The sequence below is a fragment of the Durio zibethinus genome, chromosome 3, assembly GCF_047325235.1.
Source record: "Durio zibethinus cultivar Kanyao isolate XHJ-2024 chromosome 3, ASM4732523v1, whole genome shotgun sequence".
In the NCBI taxonomy this organism is placed as follows: Eukaryota; Viridiplantae; Streptophyta; class Magnoliopsida; order Malvales; family Malvaceae; genus Durio; species Durio zibethinus.
In genome coordinates, this window is record NC_143164.1 from 37,756,870 (window position 1) to 37,778,630 (window position 21,761).

Consider the following 21,761-nt stretch of genomic DNA (forward strand, 5'->3'; position numbering starts at 1 on the left):
TGTTTGTGAATTTGATGAAACCTCTACTTGTCATCTAAAAATTGTTTACAATTCTTCTTTCAAATTTTACTACAAATTCCATTTCTAATGACTACATTGATTGCAAGAGTACGTTATATAAAATAGCTAAGAAATTAATTATATTTCTTTTCTTTTTTTGCAACTTAATTATTTTTTTCTTAATTTGCAACGACCGATATATAATTTATTTCTCGTCAACAATTCTTTTTCCAGTTCAATTTCTCCTCAATAATTTGAAATATTCCATAGTATACACCTGGAGAACCAAAGATTGGTGCCTGGTATCCTACTCGATCATCTTAATGCCCTAATTCTTTGGGGCAGATAAATACAAAACTCGAAAAGCTTCAGTCCTCACCTGGTCACATTGAGGCAAAAAAGCCCTAGAAAAAAGTTGCCCTAGTTTTTGGGCAGGCAAAATTGGGTGGCAAGCGAGGACAAGTTGAAACCAAAAAGAAACAAAGAATGCTAAACGTATCTACAAATGCAGAGTCATGGAAACAAAACCAAAATGATAGCACAGCAGCACCAGCAGCAAGTGCCAAAATTTTCTTAAAATCATTTTTTTTTTCAAAGTTAAAATGATTGAAGAAATAATTCCCCAGTCCCCACATTTTTTAATCTAAATCAGAGAGGGAACTTAGTACAAATCTTGAACCAAAACCACTCCCCAAGGGCCACAGCCATTTTTTCTTGCCCTCTGAGGACACAATGAGACACCATTGGAGAGAATTCCATTACTGACTATGACTTGTTTGTTCCTTTGCACGTTTTGCCCCCCTTTTTTTTATGAGTTTTGCTAATGATGTAACTCCAATTTATATTTTTTTCATAGAAACAACTAATTGATTAAAAACTTAAGGCAAATGGAGAAAACTGAGTGGATTAAATAAGTATGACTTGCTTTACTATGCTTATTCAAAAACTCATTTAGAGCAAACCTGACTGGCTCGATATTTTCTTTCACTAATGTCATCAATAATTGAATATATATGTACCAACAGCGCAGGCCTGATCAAATTTATGTATCCATCACCACCATCATTTACCCGGCTAGAGAATCTAGCTATGATCTTAAAATCTATACATTAATGTAAATAGTGAGTAAAAGTGTATTAAAATTTAATTGATAGAGCCATATCTCCCTATGGGAAAAAACTCCCATATCCACATTATGGATAAGTGCAAACATACAAGTATATGAGATTATTAGTTTTTATTAGTTTACTTTTAAACTAAAAAAACGTGGATAATATACTCAAATATATATATATATATATGCATATGGATAAGTACTTAAAACAATATAATTTCCAATGATTTTCACATATCATAATTTGGGTATGGGGGTATTGCGGATAGAAAACTTGATGCCCTCATACACCATTCAACAAAAATTGTCGTAGGTTGCCTTAATGGGGTGCATAAATGGTGCAAGTGACACTACCGCAAATTGGCGAGCCCTATGTGCCCAGGAACCTAAAAAAAAAAGCCTTCGAAAAAGAAGAGAAAAATTTTTTTTTAAAAAACTCCTGGAAGGAAAAAAAAAAAAAAAAAATAGGGGTTTTCTTTTGCATGAGTTGACAGGCTGAGCAATAGGGTTGTAGGAAGGTGCACTAGGCAAAGCTGCATTGAGCGTAGGGTTAACAAAGTGCCCACAATTGAGATTATCATGCGCCTGCGTGTTTTTTTTCCTACTTCTGTTGCCTACACTTTGAAAAATCATCATTGTAATAATTTTTCTGCGTGGCTTTGTTTGGTCACTTTGGTGTTGAAAGTTGTTGGAGCAGTTAAATCAAGTACCCATCCGTGCATAACCCAAATCTTTTTTCTAGGGAACTGTCCCTTAGTTGGAATGCTCCTCCTCTTCCCAGGATACCCTTGTCATTTTTGTCATGTCATTCAATGGACCAAACAAACAAGCGGAAATGAAGAAAAAGCATGAAGATCAAACAAGGAAATGAAGAAATAGCATGAAGAAAGAGGGGATAAACGAGCACAAGACAAGAAAAGAAAGAGGGGTCTTTCTGCGTCTAATGGCATTATTGACCATAGAGTCCACTCAACCTGACCATAATAAAGTGGCCCTGTATAGGACAATCTCACAAGCAAGTTGAAACTAATTTCAATTAGATTATAAGTAATCAGGAAATTCCCCAATGTAACATGATGTTTCTACATAAAATAAAAATAAAGGCAAAAGCTGGGTGTTTGCTTGAAAAGAAGAAGAAATTGCTCTCCCCTTTCATCTTGTTAAAGTCAGCATATGTCATGGTGTCATACCAAATGAGTTATATAAATTACAAAGGAGAAAAGCTTGCAATTAAGAAACTATTGGCCTGTTTAAATAACTGCATAGAACATCTAGGACCACAAGAAGTCACTATATTAATCTGCCCACCTATTTTCTGCAGTGTTTTTCATTCCTAATTTAATCTCAAAAAGGAGAACCAGCAGATTATGACTGTCAATAGACATGGCATGGATGTTGGCACTTGAAATGAAATCCATTCCTTTCTTGACAAGTGGTATAACAATGCTGACAGATGAAACAGAAGTCTATTTAACTGAAAACCAGACACTGGTTACTGATTAGGGCCAGTAACTGTGTTTATTTAGAGTTATTTTGGTGAAGTGTCTAACTGATGAAGTGGTTGTTGAGTCATCAACTCCTTAAACAATCTTTACTAATTAGAGACATGGAGAAAATGCATCCCTTGCCAAACCTCCCCCACCATTCCTCACGTCAGAAGGCTCTATTGGCTCATGAGCATTTGAGTAAAACCTCAATTCTAAATAAACTTTGCTTGGAAATAACAAATCCCCACTTAAAGATTGACTTTCTTGAATGCCCATAATTTCTTCTCGTTTTGCTTTCTTTAGCCAAAACATTTCCCCCAATCAAATAATTATACTCCCCACAATACCAACTCTATCTCTCTTTCGGATGCAAGCATAATTGTTTATGAAAATGATTATCCTTAACTCAAATTGCATTCCCTTTATGTATGTGCGCGTGCAATCATGCATATGACTTCTATATGTGCACAAATTTATGTATTTGATCTGATATGCACTCATTAATGCAAGACTGTAGACATGATCTGCATGATATTCAAGAGGCCTAATCTTTAAGTAATTTTCACACTGTTGCTATTTATTTGCTAAGAGTGGGACCATTTCAACCTTTTCTCACTCTATAAGAACCTCCTCTCCTCAGGCTTCCCTTCCCCTTCCAACAAGAGCTTAGGTACTTCATTTTCTCCTCCAAGATTTAGTCCCTTTTCACCCAGCTCCAAGTCATGCAGCCTAGTGAGGTTTCAGGGCTCCAATATCTAGTTCCTTCCAATCCATCCCCATATTCAGCACATTTTACCATGAATCAGAGCAAGGAACCTGCATTTGAGTTGAACAGATTCTCAAATCCCATGTATAATTTCTATATCCCTCCTCAACTTAACGAAATCAGTCCCCATTCATCATGTATTAGCAGCAACTCAACCTCTGATGAAGCAGATGAGCAACAATTATGTCTCATCAATGAGAGAAAGCAAAGAAGGATGATATCTAACAGAGAGTCTGCACGTAGATCACGTATGCGTAAACAAAGGCACCTGGATGAGCTATGTTCGCTGTTCGTTTGGCTCAGGAACGAGAACCACCAGCTTATAGATAAGCTGAACCATATTTCAGAAAGCCATGACAAGGTTCTTCAAGAAAATGCTCAGCTCAAAGAGGAAGCCTCTGAACTTCGTCAGATGCTGTCTGATATGCAACTGAGTAGCCCGTACTCAACTTTGAGAGACCTGGAAGATGCTACCCTGGAACATGGTTTATCTGACAACTGAGTCCTAAACCTGTTCACAAATTTATCTATTTGCTAGGCTAAGAAAGAGGCAACGGTCCTATTTTTCCGTTTTCCGTTTTGGGTCTTCTGTTAGGTGGAAGTCAAACCAGTCTGTGCCTAGCTTTAAGATGTTCGAGATTAAGGCAACGAGAATAACATGTTTTTAGCATTTCATTTTAAATCTCATCTAGAACAGCTTTCTTGTTGTTCTTTAAATTATCCAAAAAAAGAAAAAAAAAAGGAAAATGTTACTCTAATAAGTGTTAAATTATGAGACAAACACTTATATTGTGATATTTTTCCATACACCATTCTAACCTTGGACCAGAAAAAGCTTGATAAAGATATTCAGGGGAAGCAAATTTCTATGCACATATGCATTATATCAGGTGTAATACAAAAGGGAGCCATAAGTGGCATCAGGTAGGGGAATAGTAGGACATGACACAAAGAAAGGTGGTGGGTGAGGGTTGTTCATAATACAGAGACTACCATAAAAAGAAAAACTATAAGATTTCCACTTAATACCATGCACTGTTCCTAGCTTTTCAAGAGTTGCCTTTGTCTCTCACCTTTAGTTTTCATAGGTACAAAACACCCTGTATTTTTTACCATATTTCATAAACTGCATCTCTTCCCCTGCCACACATTATTTTAACTTCTTCATGCATCAAGTTTCAGGTCTTATTCAAGCACATGATCATGTCTAGATACAGTTGTTTTTGATACCCATCAAGATTCATGCAATTGCAAAAACAAGAGTTCACATTATTGCTGTTACAAGACTTTTTTTTCTCCCAGATCTTTTCAACCTTACTGAAGATTCTTCCAAGTCTTGATTTTGGAAGTCTTAATCTGTAGAAATTGTTTTTTTTTAAATCCTGATTCAAGTTACAAAATTTTCATGCATCAAGTTTCACCGCGTATTCAAGCACATGATCATGTCTAGATACTATTGCATTCGATACCCATCAGGATTCATGCAATTGCAAAAATAAGAGTTTACTTTAAGATTTTAAGTCATAACTCAAAATTCATAACAGAAATATAACCAAGTTTTAGCTACCAATATTTCAAGTTTGTTTAGCCACAGCTATAGTCAAGTGGTAAGATGTTAATTCACATTGATTTGGAAATATGACGTCAAATCCTATTGCAAGAAAGAAAAATATTAACCAAAGTGATCAGAGCAAGAAACTATGCAATATATTAAACTCCAGAATAGATGACATAGAAGACAAAAGGAATAAAAATAATAGAAAGACTAACATAGGAAAATTTCCTCCCTGAAAACCAGAACAAAAGGGAGAAGCTCTAGCAGAAAATTCCAATCTCAAATGCCTAGGATTTAAAGATCGGTAAGAATAGTTTTTCGATTAATGCACAAAAATACCCATTCCCTTTAATTTTATTCTGTTTTACTCCTTCCAAAAACATTAGCAGAAAGAAGTCACTGCAGGCTCGTTGAACTCAAGATATTCAGAGGCGAAACCAAAATTATTTGCAAATATTTTGGAATGCAACAGAAGACGAAATGGAGATAAATAAGTTCTAATCTCCTTTGCTCCTATAACATCTTCAAGAACAACTTTGGTTGCACATAAATATTTGGTTCAAGTGGAAGATATTTTGATGGTAGCATATCTTGTATAAGTCTAAATTTCGAATTCCTGAGAAAGCAGGGGCAAAATGCAACTGATGATGATTGTGATCAAGGAGATCAGTTAGACAAAAGTACTTTTCCTTGTATAAAGTACAAATGCTATATCTTATGCTCTCTAGTTCCGCTACTCTTTTCTTTGCCTATGTTTACTATATCTCATTTCCGAGTCCGGCAAACAAAGTCTATCGAAACCGCGGGACTCCCATTCTTGCCCGAGGAATGAGTACCGTTGATTCCTAGGCAAGGTAGATGTTTATGCCTATCCCTCACATGTCACAACAAACACTCCCAAATAGTGAAGCTTTTCATTTTATTTTTAACTTATAATTTTTATTTTTATACCAAATGCAAGAGAAGAAAAAAAAAAAAAAAGTGTCTGGTACATTGGTCCTGGTCCTAACACTCCAACTAGATGCTATGATCCGTGGAGTTTTTCCACTTCACAGTCAGTCAGCCTGACAATTTCTAGCGGTCTCAACAATCAATCCCCGTACATACCACAAACCACACCACTCTAAAACTTTCCTCAAATTCTTTATTCCTTTGGTCAGTTCGCTCTGTCAATGTAAAAAACAAAACTCAATAAATTAACAAGCACCGACACGGATATCAGATCTTCAAACCCTTTCGTTGTCAGATCTTAGATCTTATTAGTTTTGTTTTTTGTTTTACCGCCACCTAGAACACATTTTGGTTTCACTAATCAGTTCAAGAGAGACAGAAACTATAACGCTCCTATCATGAACGGATAAAAGATGATATATTGTAGAGATTTAATTTTTTTTTTAGAGATAATTTTTGTGAGATAAAATTATGAGATTTTCATATTAAAACAGATAATATTTTACAAGTTAGATGTAAATTTTCACAAATAGTATCGAAGCGATCATCAGTTCGCAGTCGTGAAAGTTACTAAGTGTTACACGATAAAATCGTGAGAATCATTAAATGTTATACGATGGTCTGATGATTTTGATCCTGTGAATGGATTCGATTTGACAAAAACATCAAGTATTAAAGGTGAGAAGATTGTAATGTCTCTAATCCCACATCAAAAAAATGTGTGGATAAAGAATGATATATACGTAGAGATTTAATTTTTTTTTTACGAGATATTTTTTGTGAGATAAAATCGTAAAATTTTCGAATCAAAACGAATAATACTTCCAGATTGGATACGTTTCTCCACGTAAACATAGCAGTGGAGATAGCTAAATTCAATGGCTGTGGCCATCAGAGGAACTCGAAGGGGCGGATCAGGCGATATCGGAGCTGGTTTCCGTAGCTTATTTTCTTACAGGATCTTTGTCTCAGCCATGTTTTCCCTTCTCTTCATTGCCACTGTCACCGTTCTGCTCACTAGTCATCCTTCTACAACTCATCACCACTCTGTAAATTTCTTCAAAATCCAATATCTTTTTCCGGCTTTTTCAGAGACCTTTTCGATTTTCTAACTTGGGTTTTTTTTTTTTATTATATTTTGGACTCGGTAAAATAAACTTTATTTATTTAATTCAATTCTTCACTTTCAATGCTGCAAAATCCAAATCTCTCCGGGCTTTTTTAGATTCCCTTTAGCGTTTTCTAAATGGGTTCTTATTTTTTGAGTTGATCTTTTAATACTTCAAAATCCAACTTTTTCATGGTTTTATTTCTGATAGCTTTTGGAGCAGAGCTTTCAATGCTTCAAAATTCATTCTTTTTGGGTTTTGAAATATCATTTTAGACATTCTAACTGTTTTTTTTTTCCTTTTTCAAGTTTTTGAACAGAGGCTTCAAAGTGGCGGAAATGCTTACATGCATAGAACATTTCTGGCATTGAACTCAGACCCAATCAAAACAAGGTTAGATTTGGTATACAAGCAAGCCAATGATCACATGACATTAGTGAAAGCATATGCAGCTTAAGCAAGGAAGCTAAAGCTAGAAATTTCAAGGCAATTTGACAATGCTTGATGATTTGGCTAAGAATTTCTCAGATCTTACTTCGAAACGGAGTTATAAATCCTCTTTGTTTGAAAATGATGGGAACTTAGATGAGGATGTTTTAAGGCAGTTTGAGAAAGAAGTGAAAGATAAAGTGAAATTTGCTAGGTTGTTGATAGCTGAATCCAAAGAGAATTATGATAATCAGTTGAAAATTCAGAAGTTGAAAGATACTATTTTTGCATTTAGCGAATTGTTAGGTAAGTCGAAAAAGAATGGAGCTTTTTCAAGCTCGATTGCTGCTAAATCCATTCCAAAAAGTTTGCATTGCTTGGCAATGAGGCTCGTGGAGCAGAGAATTTCACATCCGGAAAAGTATAAGGAAGTGTTGCCTGAGGCTGAGTTTGAGGACCCTAGTTTGTATCATTATGCTATATTTTCGGATAATGTGATTGCGGTTTCTGTGGTTGTGAGGTCTGCAGTGAAGAATGCTGAGGAGCCTTGGAAACATATGTTCCATATTGTGACTGATAGAATGAATGCAGCTGCAATGAAAGTTTGGTTCAGAATGAGACCCGTGGAAAGGGGCGCTCATGTGGAGGTGAAAGCAGTGGAAGATTATAATTTCTTGAATTCCTCCTATGTGCCAGTGTTGAGGCAGATTGAGTCTGCTAAGATGCAGAGGTTTTACTGTGGGTATAAGTTGGAGAATGCAACGAATGATGGGAATAACATGAAGTTTAGGAACCCTGAGTATATGTCAATGCTGAATCACCTTAGGTTTTATTTGCCTGAAATGAACCCAAAATTGCATAAGATTTTGTTCTTGGATGATGATGTTGTGGTTCAGAAAGACTTGACAGGTTTGTGGAAGATTGATTTGGCTGGAAAGGTGAATGGGGCTGTTGAGACCTGTTTTGGTTCATTTCACCGTTTCTCTGAGTACTTGAACTTTTCACATCCTCTCATTAAGGAGAGGTTTAATCCTAAGGCTTGTGCTTGGGCTTATGGGATGAACATTTTGGATCTTGATGCTTGGCGGCGTGAGAAATGCACCGAAACGTATCACAACTGGCAGAGTTTGGTAAGTGTATTGTTTGATTTTGAGTGAACTTAGTGATGTTTGCTACTAATAGAGGTAATAATTTGTTAGCATGATGCTTGGTTTCCTACAGATCATTTCTTGATTTGATGGAGAAAAAGGCATAATGCTTTTACCTGCAAAATTTAACTAACTTCAAAATTCAAAGACTACACCTCAGTTATACTAATGGTAAGAATTATGGGTTGAAGTTTGAAAATGGATGTGTAATTAACTTTCAATTGATGTTCTGATCAGAATGTGGATGGAACTCTGTGGAAATCGGGTACTCTTCCACCTGGCCTGATCACCTTCTACTCATTGACAAAATCACTGGACAAATTCTGGCATGTGCTCGGGGTTGGATACAATCCAAGCATCAGCATGGATGAGATCAATAATGCCGCAGTCATTCATTACAATGGAAACATGAAACCTTGGCTAGACATTGCTATGAACCAATACAAGAATCGCTGGACTAAATTTGTGGATAATGATATGGAGTTCGTGCAGATGTGCAATTTTGGCGTGTAGGAAAGTAACTGCCAGTGCTGCTCTATCAGCTATCAAGTAACAAAGAATACAAGTTTTAGTGATTGTTCATAGTGGCTTGCTGTATTCCAGCAACATTTCGGATTACATTATTCGTTAGTTAGTCTTAACTGCCAGAGCAAATCTTGATGGTTTTATCATCATTTTTTTTTCTTTTTCCCTTCTATTGTAGAATTGCTTTTGTGCTGAACCAGATTGTTCACGTACACAGGGAAATGATTCTTTGAATTATTAAGATCTTTTTATGTCATTATTATGTAAAATTCCCATAGAACTTGCTCTTATTCCAAATCTAAAATATCCATAAATTGATTTAAATTAAGTGATTAAAATAGAAAAAAGAATATTCCCAAAAATTTAAAATTAGAAAAAAAGGGAGAGAGAAGGGAGGCAAAAAAAGCGGTTGGTTTGGTTACCTAACAAAAGGAAGTATCCTCATTCATCTGTTGGTCTTGGGTTAGAAGTTAGTTGACATTGCTGATTAAACTACCATTTTTAATAAATTTTGGTATTACTATGATATGCCAATTACTTACATTATATTAATTTTTTTTTTCAAAAGTTTCTCTTAATTTCTGTAAAATTCTATGGTGAAAAACCAAAAAAGAAAAAAGAAAAAAAGCTATTATAAGAACTGGAATTACAGTCTGTAGGGAAGGGTTTTGACAATGGAAAAATTTTGAAAGAAGATTTTCCAGATTTCAAGGTCTGCTTCAAGTATTCAAAGAATCAAACTTTGATTTTTAAAAGGACCATGAAATAAAAAATTCAATAAAAAAAAACAACCATGATAATTAATATAATAAATATTAATAACTTTTTTCTTTATGAGCAGATAATTTTATAATATAATCTACTATTATATGAGTTTGGTTTGATTTTTATATTTGGTTCAGTATTATATTTATTTTATGATTAGTTTATTTGTTTGATTTAATTAAGTGATTTTTTATTAAAAAAATCAAAACTTACAAATTTGTTAAGCACAAAATTCATCCATTTTGATTGAAAAATTGGAAAAAAAATTTTTGACCAAAATTAGACTCAAACAATTACGTTCATACACCCACGATCAGCATGATAAAACTAAACTGATCCCAAGATCACATTCAAAGAAAATGACTCGCCATCTGATGTTGCCAGGTAAGGAAAAAAGTGGGGTCGATATGACATGGCAAAAATCAGAAGGGTAAACTGTCACTAATGCAGCCTCTTCCAACTACCACGTCGCCATGAGAGCGGCCAAATTTGACCGACCAACTGAGAATTTTAGGACCCTTTTTTCTCCTCTTTTCTATATATATTTGCTCAAGTTCTAAGTACCCATTTGTGTATTTTCTTCAAAAACCCAGATCTTTGATTCGTTGCCTGGGTTCGTTTTGGTTCTTTTTCTATCAGAAACAGAGAAAGAAGTTCTTCAGGTTTGGGTTTTTCTTTATTTTTTTCTTATGTTGAATTTCAATAAAGTTCGAAACTTTTCATCTGTTAGTTTGATCCCTTCATGTTATTTTTTTGGTCAACAATTCCTGCATGTGATTAGTTTCAAAGTTTTGATTGAGCAATCTTCCTACTTTGTTGTTAATTAAGCAAAGAAATTGTCTTCCTGGCTTTTTCTTGACAATTGCTGATCTGAATTTGTGGATTTTGACTTGGTTGGTTGATTAGTTCTTTTTTTTTTTCGTTGTTATAATTTTTATTAGTTTCTGCTTGCAATTTGAATGAATCTAAAATTTAAGTTGTTATTAAGAGTAGTTTAGAATTAGGTTGTTTTATGTATGATTTGAGAAGTCTCAATTTCTTCTTCTTCTTCTTCTGCTTCTTTTTTTTTTTTTTTTTTGTGCTTTGCTGGGGTTAGTTGATGAGCACGTAAAGCATGGAGATCTTATTTGGGATGAACTGTCTTGTCATTTTTTTTCTTCAATTCTTTTGATCTGATTGCTTGTGAATGCAAATAATTTAGTGGTCTTACAGAAGTTATACATTGTATGAGGTATACCTTTGATTAAACAAGGAGAGTTTAATTCTTTCATTTGTTGAATCTGCTGTAAGAGAGTTTTTTTTTTTCCTTGTTGAAGTCTTTTAGGTTATTCATTAACTCTCACAAACTGCTGGCACCTATCTTTCATTTTATCATTATTAATTTTTGAATCTGTTAAGTTGATGGAACTACAGCACAATCTTTTTTTTTTAATGTTTAATTGATTTTTTTTAAACAGTCAACTTTGTATCTAATAAATCTTAAAATGTGAATCAAATTGGTAAATTTTGCATGTAAGAGTTCATAGAAGGTGACGGTTATCTTAGTTGGTTAAGGATTTGGTGGTTGTATCATGGAACTGGAATTGATTTCTTCCTTCGGAAGGGATTTTTTTTTTTTTTTGGGGGGGGGGGGGGGTGTTTATGAGATTGGGAGGGCTCCCTGTGATATATAGCTCTTCCATTGGGCTAAAAAAGATTTAAAAAAAAAAGAGCTTTTACAATGTGAGGCTCACCTTTTATCGTTATCTAAAAGGTCTGAAAGTTTCTATGCAGACAAGATTATTTTTGGTTTTCCACCTAATCAATGGTGATTTATATATAGAAAAATCTTAAAGTTATTTTTCTCATTTTAGATTTTTGTTTCTTTTTTGTCAAATCTTTTTCTTTTGGCATCTCATGATGATGTCAAAATTAACAGGGAGAAATATGGCTCCACCTACAAGAATAGGACTTGCTGGTTTGGCTGTCATGGGCCAAAATCTTGCGCTTAACATAGCTGAGAAAGGCTTCCCCATTTCTGTTTATAACAGAACTACATCCAAAGTTGATGAGACTGTTGAAAGAGCTAAACAGGAAGGAGATCTGCCCGTATTTGGTTTCCATGATCCTGAATCTTTCGTTCAGTCAATCCAGAAGCCTCGAGTGATAATCATGCTTGTTAAGGCAGGGGCCCCTGTTGACCAAACCATTAAGACTCTCTCTTCCTACATGGAGAAAGGTGATTGTATTATCGATGGTGGCAACGAGTGGTATGAAAACACTGAGAGAAGAGAGAAAGCGATGTCTGAACTGGGTTTGTTATACTTAGGGATGGGAGTTTCAGGTGGTGAAGAAGGTGCACGACACGGTCCTTCTTTGATGCCTGGAGGGTCCTTTGAAGCTTTCAAATATATTGAAGATATTCTTCTTAAGGTTGCAGCTCAAGTTCCAGATAGTGGGCCCTGTGTGACTTACATTGGCAAAGGTGGATCTGGTAATTTTGTCAAGATGGTTCATAATGGAATTGAATATGGTGATATGCAGCTGATTGCAGAGGCGTATGATGTGCTGAAATCTGTTGGAAAATTATCGAATGAAGAACTACAAGGTGTTTTCTCAGAATGGAACAAGGGGGAGCTTTTGAGCTTCTTGATTGAAATCACTGCTGATATATTTGGAATTAAGGATGACAAGGGAGATGGTTATTTAGTTGATAAGGTTTTGGACAAAACTGGTATGAAGGGTACTGGTAAATGGACTGTACAGCAAGCTGCTGATTTGTCTGTTGCGGCTCCAACAATCGCTTCTTCTTTGGATTCAAGGTTCCTTAGTGGGTTGAAGGAGGAAAGAGTTGAAGCTGCTAAAGTCTTCAAATCAGGAGGATTTGGTAATGTCTTGACTGACCAAACTGTGGACAAGGCAAAATTAATTGATGATGTAAGGCAAGCACTTTATGCATCTAAGATTTGCAGTTATGCTCAGGGCATGAATCTCATACGTGCAAAAAGCATTGAGAAGGGTTGGGACTTGAAGTTGGGGGAACTGGCTAGGATATGGAAGGGAGGCTGCATCATCCGAGCTATTTTTCTGGACAGAATCAAGAAGGCTTATGATAGAAATCCTAACCTTGCAAACCTTCTTGTTGATCCAGAGTTTGCAAAGGAAATCATTGACAGGCAATCTGCTTGGAGAAGAGTTGTTTGTCTTGCTATTAACTCAGGTATTAGCACTCCTGGCATGTCAGCCAGTCTTGCTTATTTTGACACTTATAGGAGAGCTAGAGTTCCAGCTAATTTAGTTCAAGCTCAACGAGATTATTTTGGTGCCCATACTTACGAAAGGGTTGATATGGAGGGATCTTTCCACACTGAATGGTTCAAGATTGCCAAACAGCTAAAGTATTAAATTTACTGCAGCGGTACTCTTCAGAACTCCCAATAAGTGTAATGACATCTGCTCTGGACTTTATGCTAGACAGAGCTACACCATTGTTATTTCTTTAAAATTTATCTCAACTTCATTCCTCCAATCCAACTGCCAATTTACTCCCTGTCTGAGTGTGTTAGATGTGGTACTGCTTTTTATGTTTTTTCCAGATTTGAGTATTAATAAAGTCTGTGGCTCCATTTTTGACTTAAATGTGATATTTATACAATGGGGGTCACTGTGGTTAATCTGATGTGTGAACTTTAAGTATTTGTTTTGTTTGATGAAGTTTGTGGTCTTTTATATTTATTAATTTGTTTTCTTGGGCTGTTAGATATCAACATCTTTTAGAAAAGTGCACCATCTGACCACTGCAAAAGCCTTGTCCTACATCACTCTTAGGTTTAAGGCAAAATGGTCATTGCTTGTGCAGAATAACCAATGGTGTATATTGCATTGTTTCATTCTTGAACTCTACAACTAAAAGTTTCATATCAAACTATCTTTAGGTCAAGGCAAAATGGTCATTACTTGTGCAGAAAATCAAATGGTGTCTATTCTGCATGATATGTGTCAATCAAATACACCAAAAATGAATTTCAGTACAGTCGGAAATACTGGTTTAGCTAAACCTTGATTATATACCGTTATGTTAGTCAGTATATACATCTTATTTTTCATAAAACACTGGTTGAGCTAAAACTTTATTTTCTATCCTTGTGTTTATACTGATGATGACTTGGGGAAGAAGAGGCATCAGATACCATTGAATCATCACTATTCCCCTCGCTATCATCAACATCATCATCTACGATATTGTGATTGCTGTTATAATTGTTTCACTACATTCGAAATCATCTTCCATAGGAGAGGCCAAGTACCTTGTCCACCCTGATTCACTGCTGCTACATCCTTCGGTGCTGAGAAAGTGTTTGAAAGTGTCCGTTAAAAGAGGTTAAAGGTAGGTGGCTACCAAATACTAGAGGTTAAGAAAGCAATTCCAAAAGGATGTTATTGAGGAAGACCGAAGCTGGCGAGACTATATAGGCAAGAAAGGGCTTTTGTCGTTAGTGCAAGTATGAAGAAACAGAGAGTTTTAGTTTAGGGATGAAGGACCATGATCTTTATTTTGAGAGAGAAAGAGAGAGGGATAGACAATTCAAACCTCATAAAACTCTTGGTTTAGTACAAGCTTTAACTTTCACTTAAACTAGAAATTTTTCCCTGCTTTTCCCGGGTCAGAAATTTCTTTTATTTTTGATAAATGTAAATTTAAAATTTTTTTAACTTAATAATTATATAAAAATTTAAATTCGTACCTTCTCAAATAAAATAATAATCAATTAGTAAAATATTTAAATTTTCTTAAAATTTTTTTACTATTTGAAATCATAATAATTTTATATAAAAAAATAAAAATATGACCTAAATATGTTTAATAATATGTATATATGATTTCCATTTATTCTAAATTTTTATAATTACTTGAATTTAATTCTCAAGTTAAATATATATTTGCATATATTATTTTCAAAAGTTAATCCATTATTATTATATTTAAATATATTAGTTTATTATAATATATAATGTTTTATTTATTTATTTTTTAGAGCAATCAAAGATATATAGATTACAATCATTTTTGTTGTCAATACTTATCTGGCTTTAAAATTTGGGAGAGTGAATAGCTTTAATAATTTGTATAGATTGTTATAGATATCATAATAGTTCCCAAGGTGTATCTAGTATTTAACCATAATGGTAGGATCATTTCAAAACAAACTTTTAGTTACAATACTTACTGGTAAGGATATTTTTGAAATCAAAAGGTATTTTGGTCATTGATTTCATTAGAGATTGTTAGCAAACAATTATAAATATTTTGGAATTTTGAATGGATCCAACATGTTAAATCAACTTAACATGTATAGCGTCACGTGAGCTCAATCATATCATTATTTTATTTCACAAACTTCTCACTTTAAGCTTATAAATAAAGATATTCTGTACTATCATTTCATTCACATTTTATTCTTGCATTTTTTTTTTCCTTTCGACATCTCTCATAGTCCCTCATTTAAGTGTCAAAATAAAAACGCAAAGAACGTTCTTTACTTTTACCTTTAATCACTTTTTTTTTTTATGATTTCAAGATTTTACTCCTTAACTCGGAACTTGACACTAATACTTACTATTATTATAAGCTTGAATCTCACAAATTTTATACTGCTTAATATCACCATTTGTTTTCCTTGAAATTATGAAACATTCAATGTATTAGCATTTTTAAGGTATATAAATTCTCCTTACGAAAATTATATATATTTTATTAATAATAACTATTTTTTGTTTTACTAATTACAATATTAATTTAATTTATACTGTTATCATCCAGGAAAATGTAACAATTTGTTCAAAGATAAAGAGATTTCTCAATTTTTATACTTAAGCCTATATGTGTTTATTTCATAAATAAAAGAGAGTTAAACTTTACATTAAACAAGTAAGCTCCTTTCGTTTAATTTCATTTAATTGACTGAATAAAAATAAAAATAATTGTAAGTTAAAAAACACTATTTTTATCCAACCGAAACAAAAAATTGATTGGAATTCTCCAAAATCTCTCGATTAAATCATTAAAGAGTCAATTTCCAAAATCTCTAATTGTAATAAATAAGGACATGTGTAATAATATGTTATATTATTGATTAATAGAGGAATCAATTGTTAACCAACATATGTCACTTTAATTAAGCATCAACTGAACATATTTTACTGTTTCAATAGAGATTGCTTTTATATTATTTACAGCTTTATAGATATTAGTTTGTGAAACTAGGAGAAAGCATATGGAAACTTCTAGAACTTGAGAATTAAACTTTGAGGTATTGGTTCGAATCTTGAGATGGACTGGTTGAGATTTATGGAAGGAGAGAACTATTTCTTATTATCTATTTCAAAGATCACATGTATGAGAAGAAAAAGAAAAAAAAAAACGCAGAATTTTGGCATAAGAAAAAAAATTGGAAAAGAAATGAAATGAACTTATAGTCAAAAACTGCTCTTTTGGTCAGAAAAAGATTTCTTCTGTCATTATCATCCTAGCCCAACCGTCACCTTTTTTAGGGCAGTGTTACAGATAAAACCATTTCAGTATTTCATAAAAATGAGGGAATATATCTGTGCACTAAAACTTTTGTGTCTTGTCACGATGTTGCTGATGAACACATTCTTCAAAAGTCAAAGCTGGACGAAATATGAGACCCATGTTCTCAAGCATGTCAGGCCACAGCCTCCCCACTTCCATATATATAATCTTTCTTTTCTTTCATGCTTTACTACTGTCTTCTCATCATAAAAAGTCGGCTTTCCTGGATTAAACGTGCATAGGTTCTTTGTCAGGTTATAGTTTAAGTGAGATTTACCTAAGATCTTTATGCTTTTGTTCTGTCTTTGTTTGCTGTTATTTGTCTCCTAAGAAATCTGACCTGTGTCTTTGTTGCTATTGAAATAAAATATGGCATGGTTACCTGTAAAATACAGGACTCCATAAAAAACAAAGTTGTATCTAGAAATGAAATTCTTGTGTTATAAGTCTATAAGATAGACTACTACCTTATTAACCGTAATACATAGTGATTTCTCACATAATCAAGATTAATTGTCATCTATATATGGGCATATAGAGAAATAGAGTGGCCATTCACATACGGAAACGCCCACCATGGCTAAGTTGTTTTTCTTTGATCTTATCTTGTTGCCATGGCCCAATATTGGCAAAAAAGGGGACATAGGGGCCCCAAAGCCATTAGGAACAATCTAGATTTCGCTTGTTTTCCCATTATTTTTATGCTGGGCAACGGCTGAGAACGTCTGGGATTCAGCTGTTCATTATTAAGCTAATATGAACAAAATCTAGATTGTCTCCCACCAAAACAAGTTGAAGTTGAAAAACTTTTCTCCTTGCATTTTCCCCTACTGTTTCTTCATGTTCTAGAGATCAGTAAAAAGCTCAATTAAAGCATTTCAGTGACTTAATTCTATGAGATGATGGAATGTTCTTTTTTCAACTGAATTTATATTAAAAAACCCCATTAATCAAGTGCTAATTGCACCCAAAATTTTCTTTTGTTTTCATCCATCATGTTAATTAGTGAAGAAATAACAGCTTGAGAAAATTTTGTCAAAAAGACTTTACCAAGACTCTGACCAATCCATTTTGTTTACCAAAGTTGATGTCATTTAGGATTTCTAGCTGACATGAAATTCAAAGCTCAATATTCTTTCTCGATCTTTTGGTTCTTAGAATCCATTCGGAAAGTCAACATGGTGAAAAGTTTGTTAGTTAGGTCGAATTTCATTTTTGAAGACATAGTTTAATTGTGATGAGAATTCACTATGAACCATAATTCTCCTCTTCTGGCATAAAAAAAATAGCATAGTTTGGCATTACTGATGCCGGTTCTGATTGCAACTGGAAACAAATGTAAATTTTTACAGCAAAATTTGCCCTGTTGAGAAGTGTGTTTGTGGTCAAATTCGACAACTAGGATCAAGCACAATTATTTTAATCCCAATGAGACAAACTCAGTTTTATTGAAATTAAGATCCAACTATGCCAACATGATCAATACATTTCGGCTCTCTATTACCCGAAGGGGCAAGATAGCAGCTTGAGGAATCTAACAAACAGAACAATATCCATATAATTTGATAATAATTCAAGAGTTTAAGCAAGGGTCATTCCTAGATAATGTAGTGGATTAATGACACTTTGTCTTTTCTGATTGCTCATTCAGTAGATTAAGGGCTGATATTCCTCATTTGTCTGCTTGAAAAGATTATTGGGCAGCCAAATTTCAGATTCAAGTAACTTCTCCAAGAATCAAATCGCCAATGTAGTTCTTTAACTCGAATGAAATAAGGTGACATCATTTTGATTCTTACCCCGTTTTCTTGCAATATTTGAGTTAAAAATGACACCCACTTTAGCCTTTGTCAGTGATTGACTAGGGTCGACCATAGATACTACTGGATAAGAAATTTACAAAGAAATGCCTGAGTAAAAAAGAAAGCCGTATTTAAAAGGCACATCATTAAGGCCCCTCTTTGATATCTGAGGAAAAGAAAAGAAAATGAAATTCTAAGACACAATTTTCTTATGTTTGGTTGAGGTAGAAAAAATTAGAGAAAAAATATTTTAAGGAAAATCTAAAGGAAACTCTAATAATTTTTTTTCTTTGACTTAGTTTCCTTACAAAAATATGAGGAAAGTAGAAGAAATAGCTAGCAGGGTAAATTACTTTCACTCTTTTGCCTGAAACTATCATTTTCATACGTCAATTTTTTTTAAGAAATTAATTTAAATCTCAGTTTATGAAAGTTCAAGTTACTAAAAAAGATATTTAATTAATAACTTTTCATTGAACAAAACTGTTGAAAATTAATTAATGAGCCAAAGATATTATGAGTTCTAGTCTATTTATTTTATGTTTTTAAAAGGTTAATTAACAGTAAAAGGGCAAATTAAGAAAACGGTAGATTCTCTAGGTTTGCTTGGACACTAAAGACACCATCAATTACTCCAAGAATATTTATTATTCCAAACTTCTAAATTAACTAACTAAATTAATTAATATCAAATAAAAAAACTTGGATTAGAATTTAGGAACAGTAACATTATATTTGAAGAATTCGTCAAAACTTAGATACTATTATTTTATTATCCATTATATTTAATGGCTTGAAGGGAACGAATTAGATTTAATTTGATTCATCAAAATATTTTTTTATAAAGGATGTCATAATTTAAAAAGAGAGAGAAAAAATTGTAAATGTTGAAGAATGATCTCCAATCTTACGAGAATTTATGTCTTAAGTTGTGCTTCCACTAACTTTTGTTTTTCCCATGCTATTAATGCATAGAATTTGAGGAAATTTTGGTTTTCAATTGCAAGAATTTGACAGCCAAAGCTACAAATTACATAGCCAAAACTATGCATTCTGATAGGGAGATGAACAACTTGGGTCAATTCCATTTGATAGAGAGATGAATAAATTGGGTCAACTCCAATCAACTTCAATGAGAAACTCAACAAAAATGTGGAAATAACTAAGCAGTTTGTGGAAACAATCATTTCAAATGTCTTCCACTAAAACAAAAGATGATGTAGAAATGCACTTTCCTTAAGATTAATTTGCCATTTTGAAGCAAAAACAAACTTTTCTTTTCACTTACTCTCACTAACCCTTTTAGCTTTTTGTTTTTCCAAGTCTTCCAATTATAATATAGCTCCCCAAGTACATTTTCGAGCCACCACGTCTTTAAACCTAATCCATTAACATTTTTCTTGCTTTTTAATCAAACATGGTTAGGGAATGAGTCATAAAGTAAATTATTAAGGGATTAATTAATCGATAAGGTGGCTAATTAGAAAGATTAATCAATTAATTTTGTCCTTTGTTTTTTTTTTTTTCATGTATCATGAGATAAGTTTAAACCATTGACTATTGTGACCAAATTTAGAGAAATTGATAAGACCAATTTGAGGGGACTATTGATGAAAATGAAGTTTTTTAAATTAGTCAGTTTTCTCAAATTACAGTCTATATATAGAGGTCAATTAATACTAGGGATTAGATAATTGGTAGGAGCTATTAAACTAGGATTAATATGAAAATTTTCACTATAAGATGAGTGAATAGTGTATTTTATCATTGATTATATTCCAATTTATTAAATAATTTAATCATTATATTTTCAATGTTATTGATAAAAATAATAGAATTGAAATATCATTTTCCATTTATTTCCTTTCTTTATATCCAAAAATTAATAAGTTAAAATGGCAAAATTAAACGAAATTGAAGTGCAATGACACATTTCAATGTAGTAACAAAATTAACCTTAATTCCAATAAATTATGACAATGCTCCATAAATTGTTTCTCCAATTTTGCTTAGGGTAAACTCTCTATTAAAGCTTTCATATTTATTTATTTATTTATTTTGATCACACATTTTCCAAAAGTTTCAATTTTGTCAAAGTTTTGGGCAGCTTTTTGTAGTACATAAAACAAAGAAACTGAAAATTGACACCCCAAAGGAACCTACTAATTACTCAACAGAATCGTGCATGTTCCATTTGGCTTTTTAGACATTGAAGCTAGTGGCCATGGCCCTATCCCCAAAACCAAAAAAAAAAAAAACTTGTCTCCTTTCCCCAACAAAGACACCGTCGATTGGACTGGTTTTTTCTGATCTCTTTCCCAGCCCTATTGTTTGCTTTAATATTGCCAGAACAAACACAAAATTAAGATTGCCGAAGGTAAGCTCAACAATTTTTTTTTTCATTTTCATTTACTTAATTTGATCTGATAATTTTCTTTTCTACCTTTGCATATTGGATCAATTCCGAATTTCCAATGCATATGCATTCCTAGATAAACCAAATCAGACAAGAAAAAAATTGAAAAAAAAAAAAAAACAGAAGAACAAAATAGAAAAGGAAACAAATATGAAGACTAATTATTTGTAAAACACCCACAGAAAAGTGATCTTTCATATACTCAACATTTACATATGTTCCCGCAATACTGCAATTACTTTGGACTGTACAAAAGGAAAACAAAAGAAAGATATATGGAAAAAAAATGATTAAGAAAGATATATATAAAAGATTGCTGGAAAGTTTAGCTGCTTAAAGCCTAATCTTTGAAGCTCTCAAACTTGTTCAGTGTTGTGAGTGGAAGAGACAGGATTGGCCAGGTACGTAGGAATTTCATCACCAGCCATGATCACAACAATCTTTGGCTCCATTTCTAGTTGCATGATCACTTGCTTGGCAGGCTTTCCTTCAGCTTCACCAGAGGAATTGGGTGGAGATTTTTTGCATGAACAAGCTAGAAAAACTAATGCCACAGCAATGAGTCCTAGCATGACTGCTATACCACCAAAGAGGTAAGGAATGGGAGAGTTCCAGTGCCGGAATTCGGCCCCGGTAACTGCTGCTGTGGAGTTGCTTGCAGGCCTCATCTCAAATTTTATTATCTCTGTTTTTTTTTTTTCCTACTGGTTTGATGTGCAGTTTAATGGATGTTCATGGGAGCTTTGAATTTATAGTATCAACCAAGTTCCACAGTGCCTGGATTAGCACAAGGAAAATGAGGTTGCTTTTAGTAAGATACCAAATTGCCCCCTATTTTCAACAAAGATTCTTTCTTGGGCTCTACTGATACTAGGGTATTGATTATTTGAGAAGCTTGTTGGTCAATTAAGCAGGCAACAATGCCCTCTTTTGTCACCAGAAATTACATATTCTGACTTATTTAGCTCATTCAATGCAGTTTAAGTTAAATTAACAACATTATTATAAAAAAGAGTTTTATTGATAAAATTTTTTATCGATACTAATTTAAATTTTGTTGGTAATGTATTTACCAATAAAATTTATAAAAAAAAAAAAATCATCAGATTATAAATTAATCAATAATAATAATCCATTGATA

At 33.4% G+C, this 21,761-nt stretch overlaps 2 protein-coding genes and 2 pseudogenes across 2 annotated transcripts; 3 read left to right on the top strand and 1 right to left on the bottom strand.

Moving 5' to 3' along the window:
• Positions 1-3,199: 3,199 nt before the first annotated feature.
• On the top strand, positions 3,200-4,619 carry LOC111283808 (basic leucine zipper 43 pseudogene; annotated as a pseudogene).
• A 2,536-nt stretch (positions 4,620-7,155) lies between these two features.
• On the top strand, positions 7,156-9,376 carry LOC111283775 (putative galacturonosyltransferase 9). The gene is made up of 2 exons (XM_089757986.1): positions 7,156-8,541; positions 8,797-9,376. The coding sequence occupies exons 1-2, from the start codon at positions 7,480-7,482 to the stop codon at positions 9,070-9,072; spliced, it is 1,338 nt and encodes a 445-aa protein (XP_089614112.1). The 5' UTR covers positions 7,156-7,479; the 3' UTR covers positions 9,073-9,376.
• A 1,043-nt stretch (positions 9,377-10,419) lies between these two features.
• Positions 10,420-13,502, top strand: LOC111283649 (6-phosphogluconate dehydrogenase, decarboxylating 1). The gene is made up of 2 exons (XM_022872219.2): positions 10,420-10,511; positions 11,768-13,502. The coding sequence occupies exon 2, from the start codon at positions 11,776-11,778 to the stop codon at positions 13,231-13,233; it is 1,458 nt and encodes a 485-aa protein (XP_022727954.1). The 5' UTR covers positions 10,420-10,511; positions 11,768-11,775; the 3' UTR covers positions 13,234-13,502.
• Positions 13,503-20,672: 7,170 nt separating this feature from the next.
• Positions 20,673-21,415, bottom strand: LOC111283996 (protein GLUTAMINE DUMPER 5 pseudogene; annotated as a pseudogene).
• Positions 21,416-21,761: the final 346 nt, after the last annotated feature.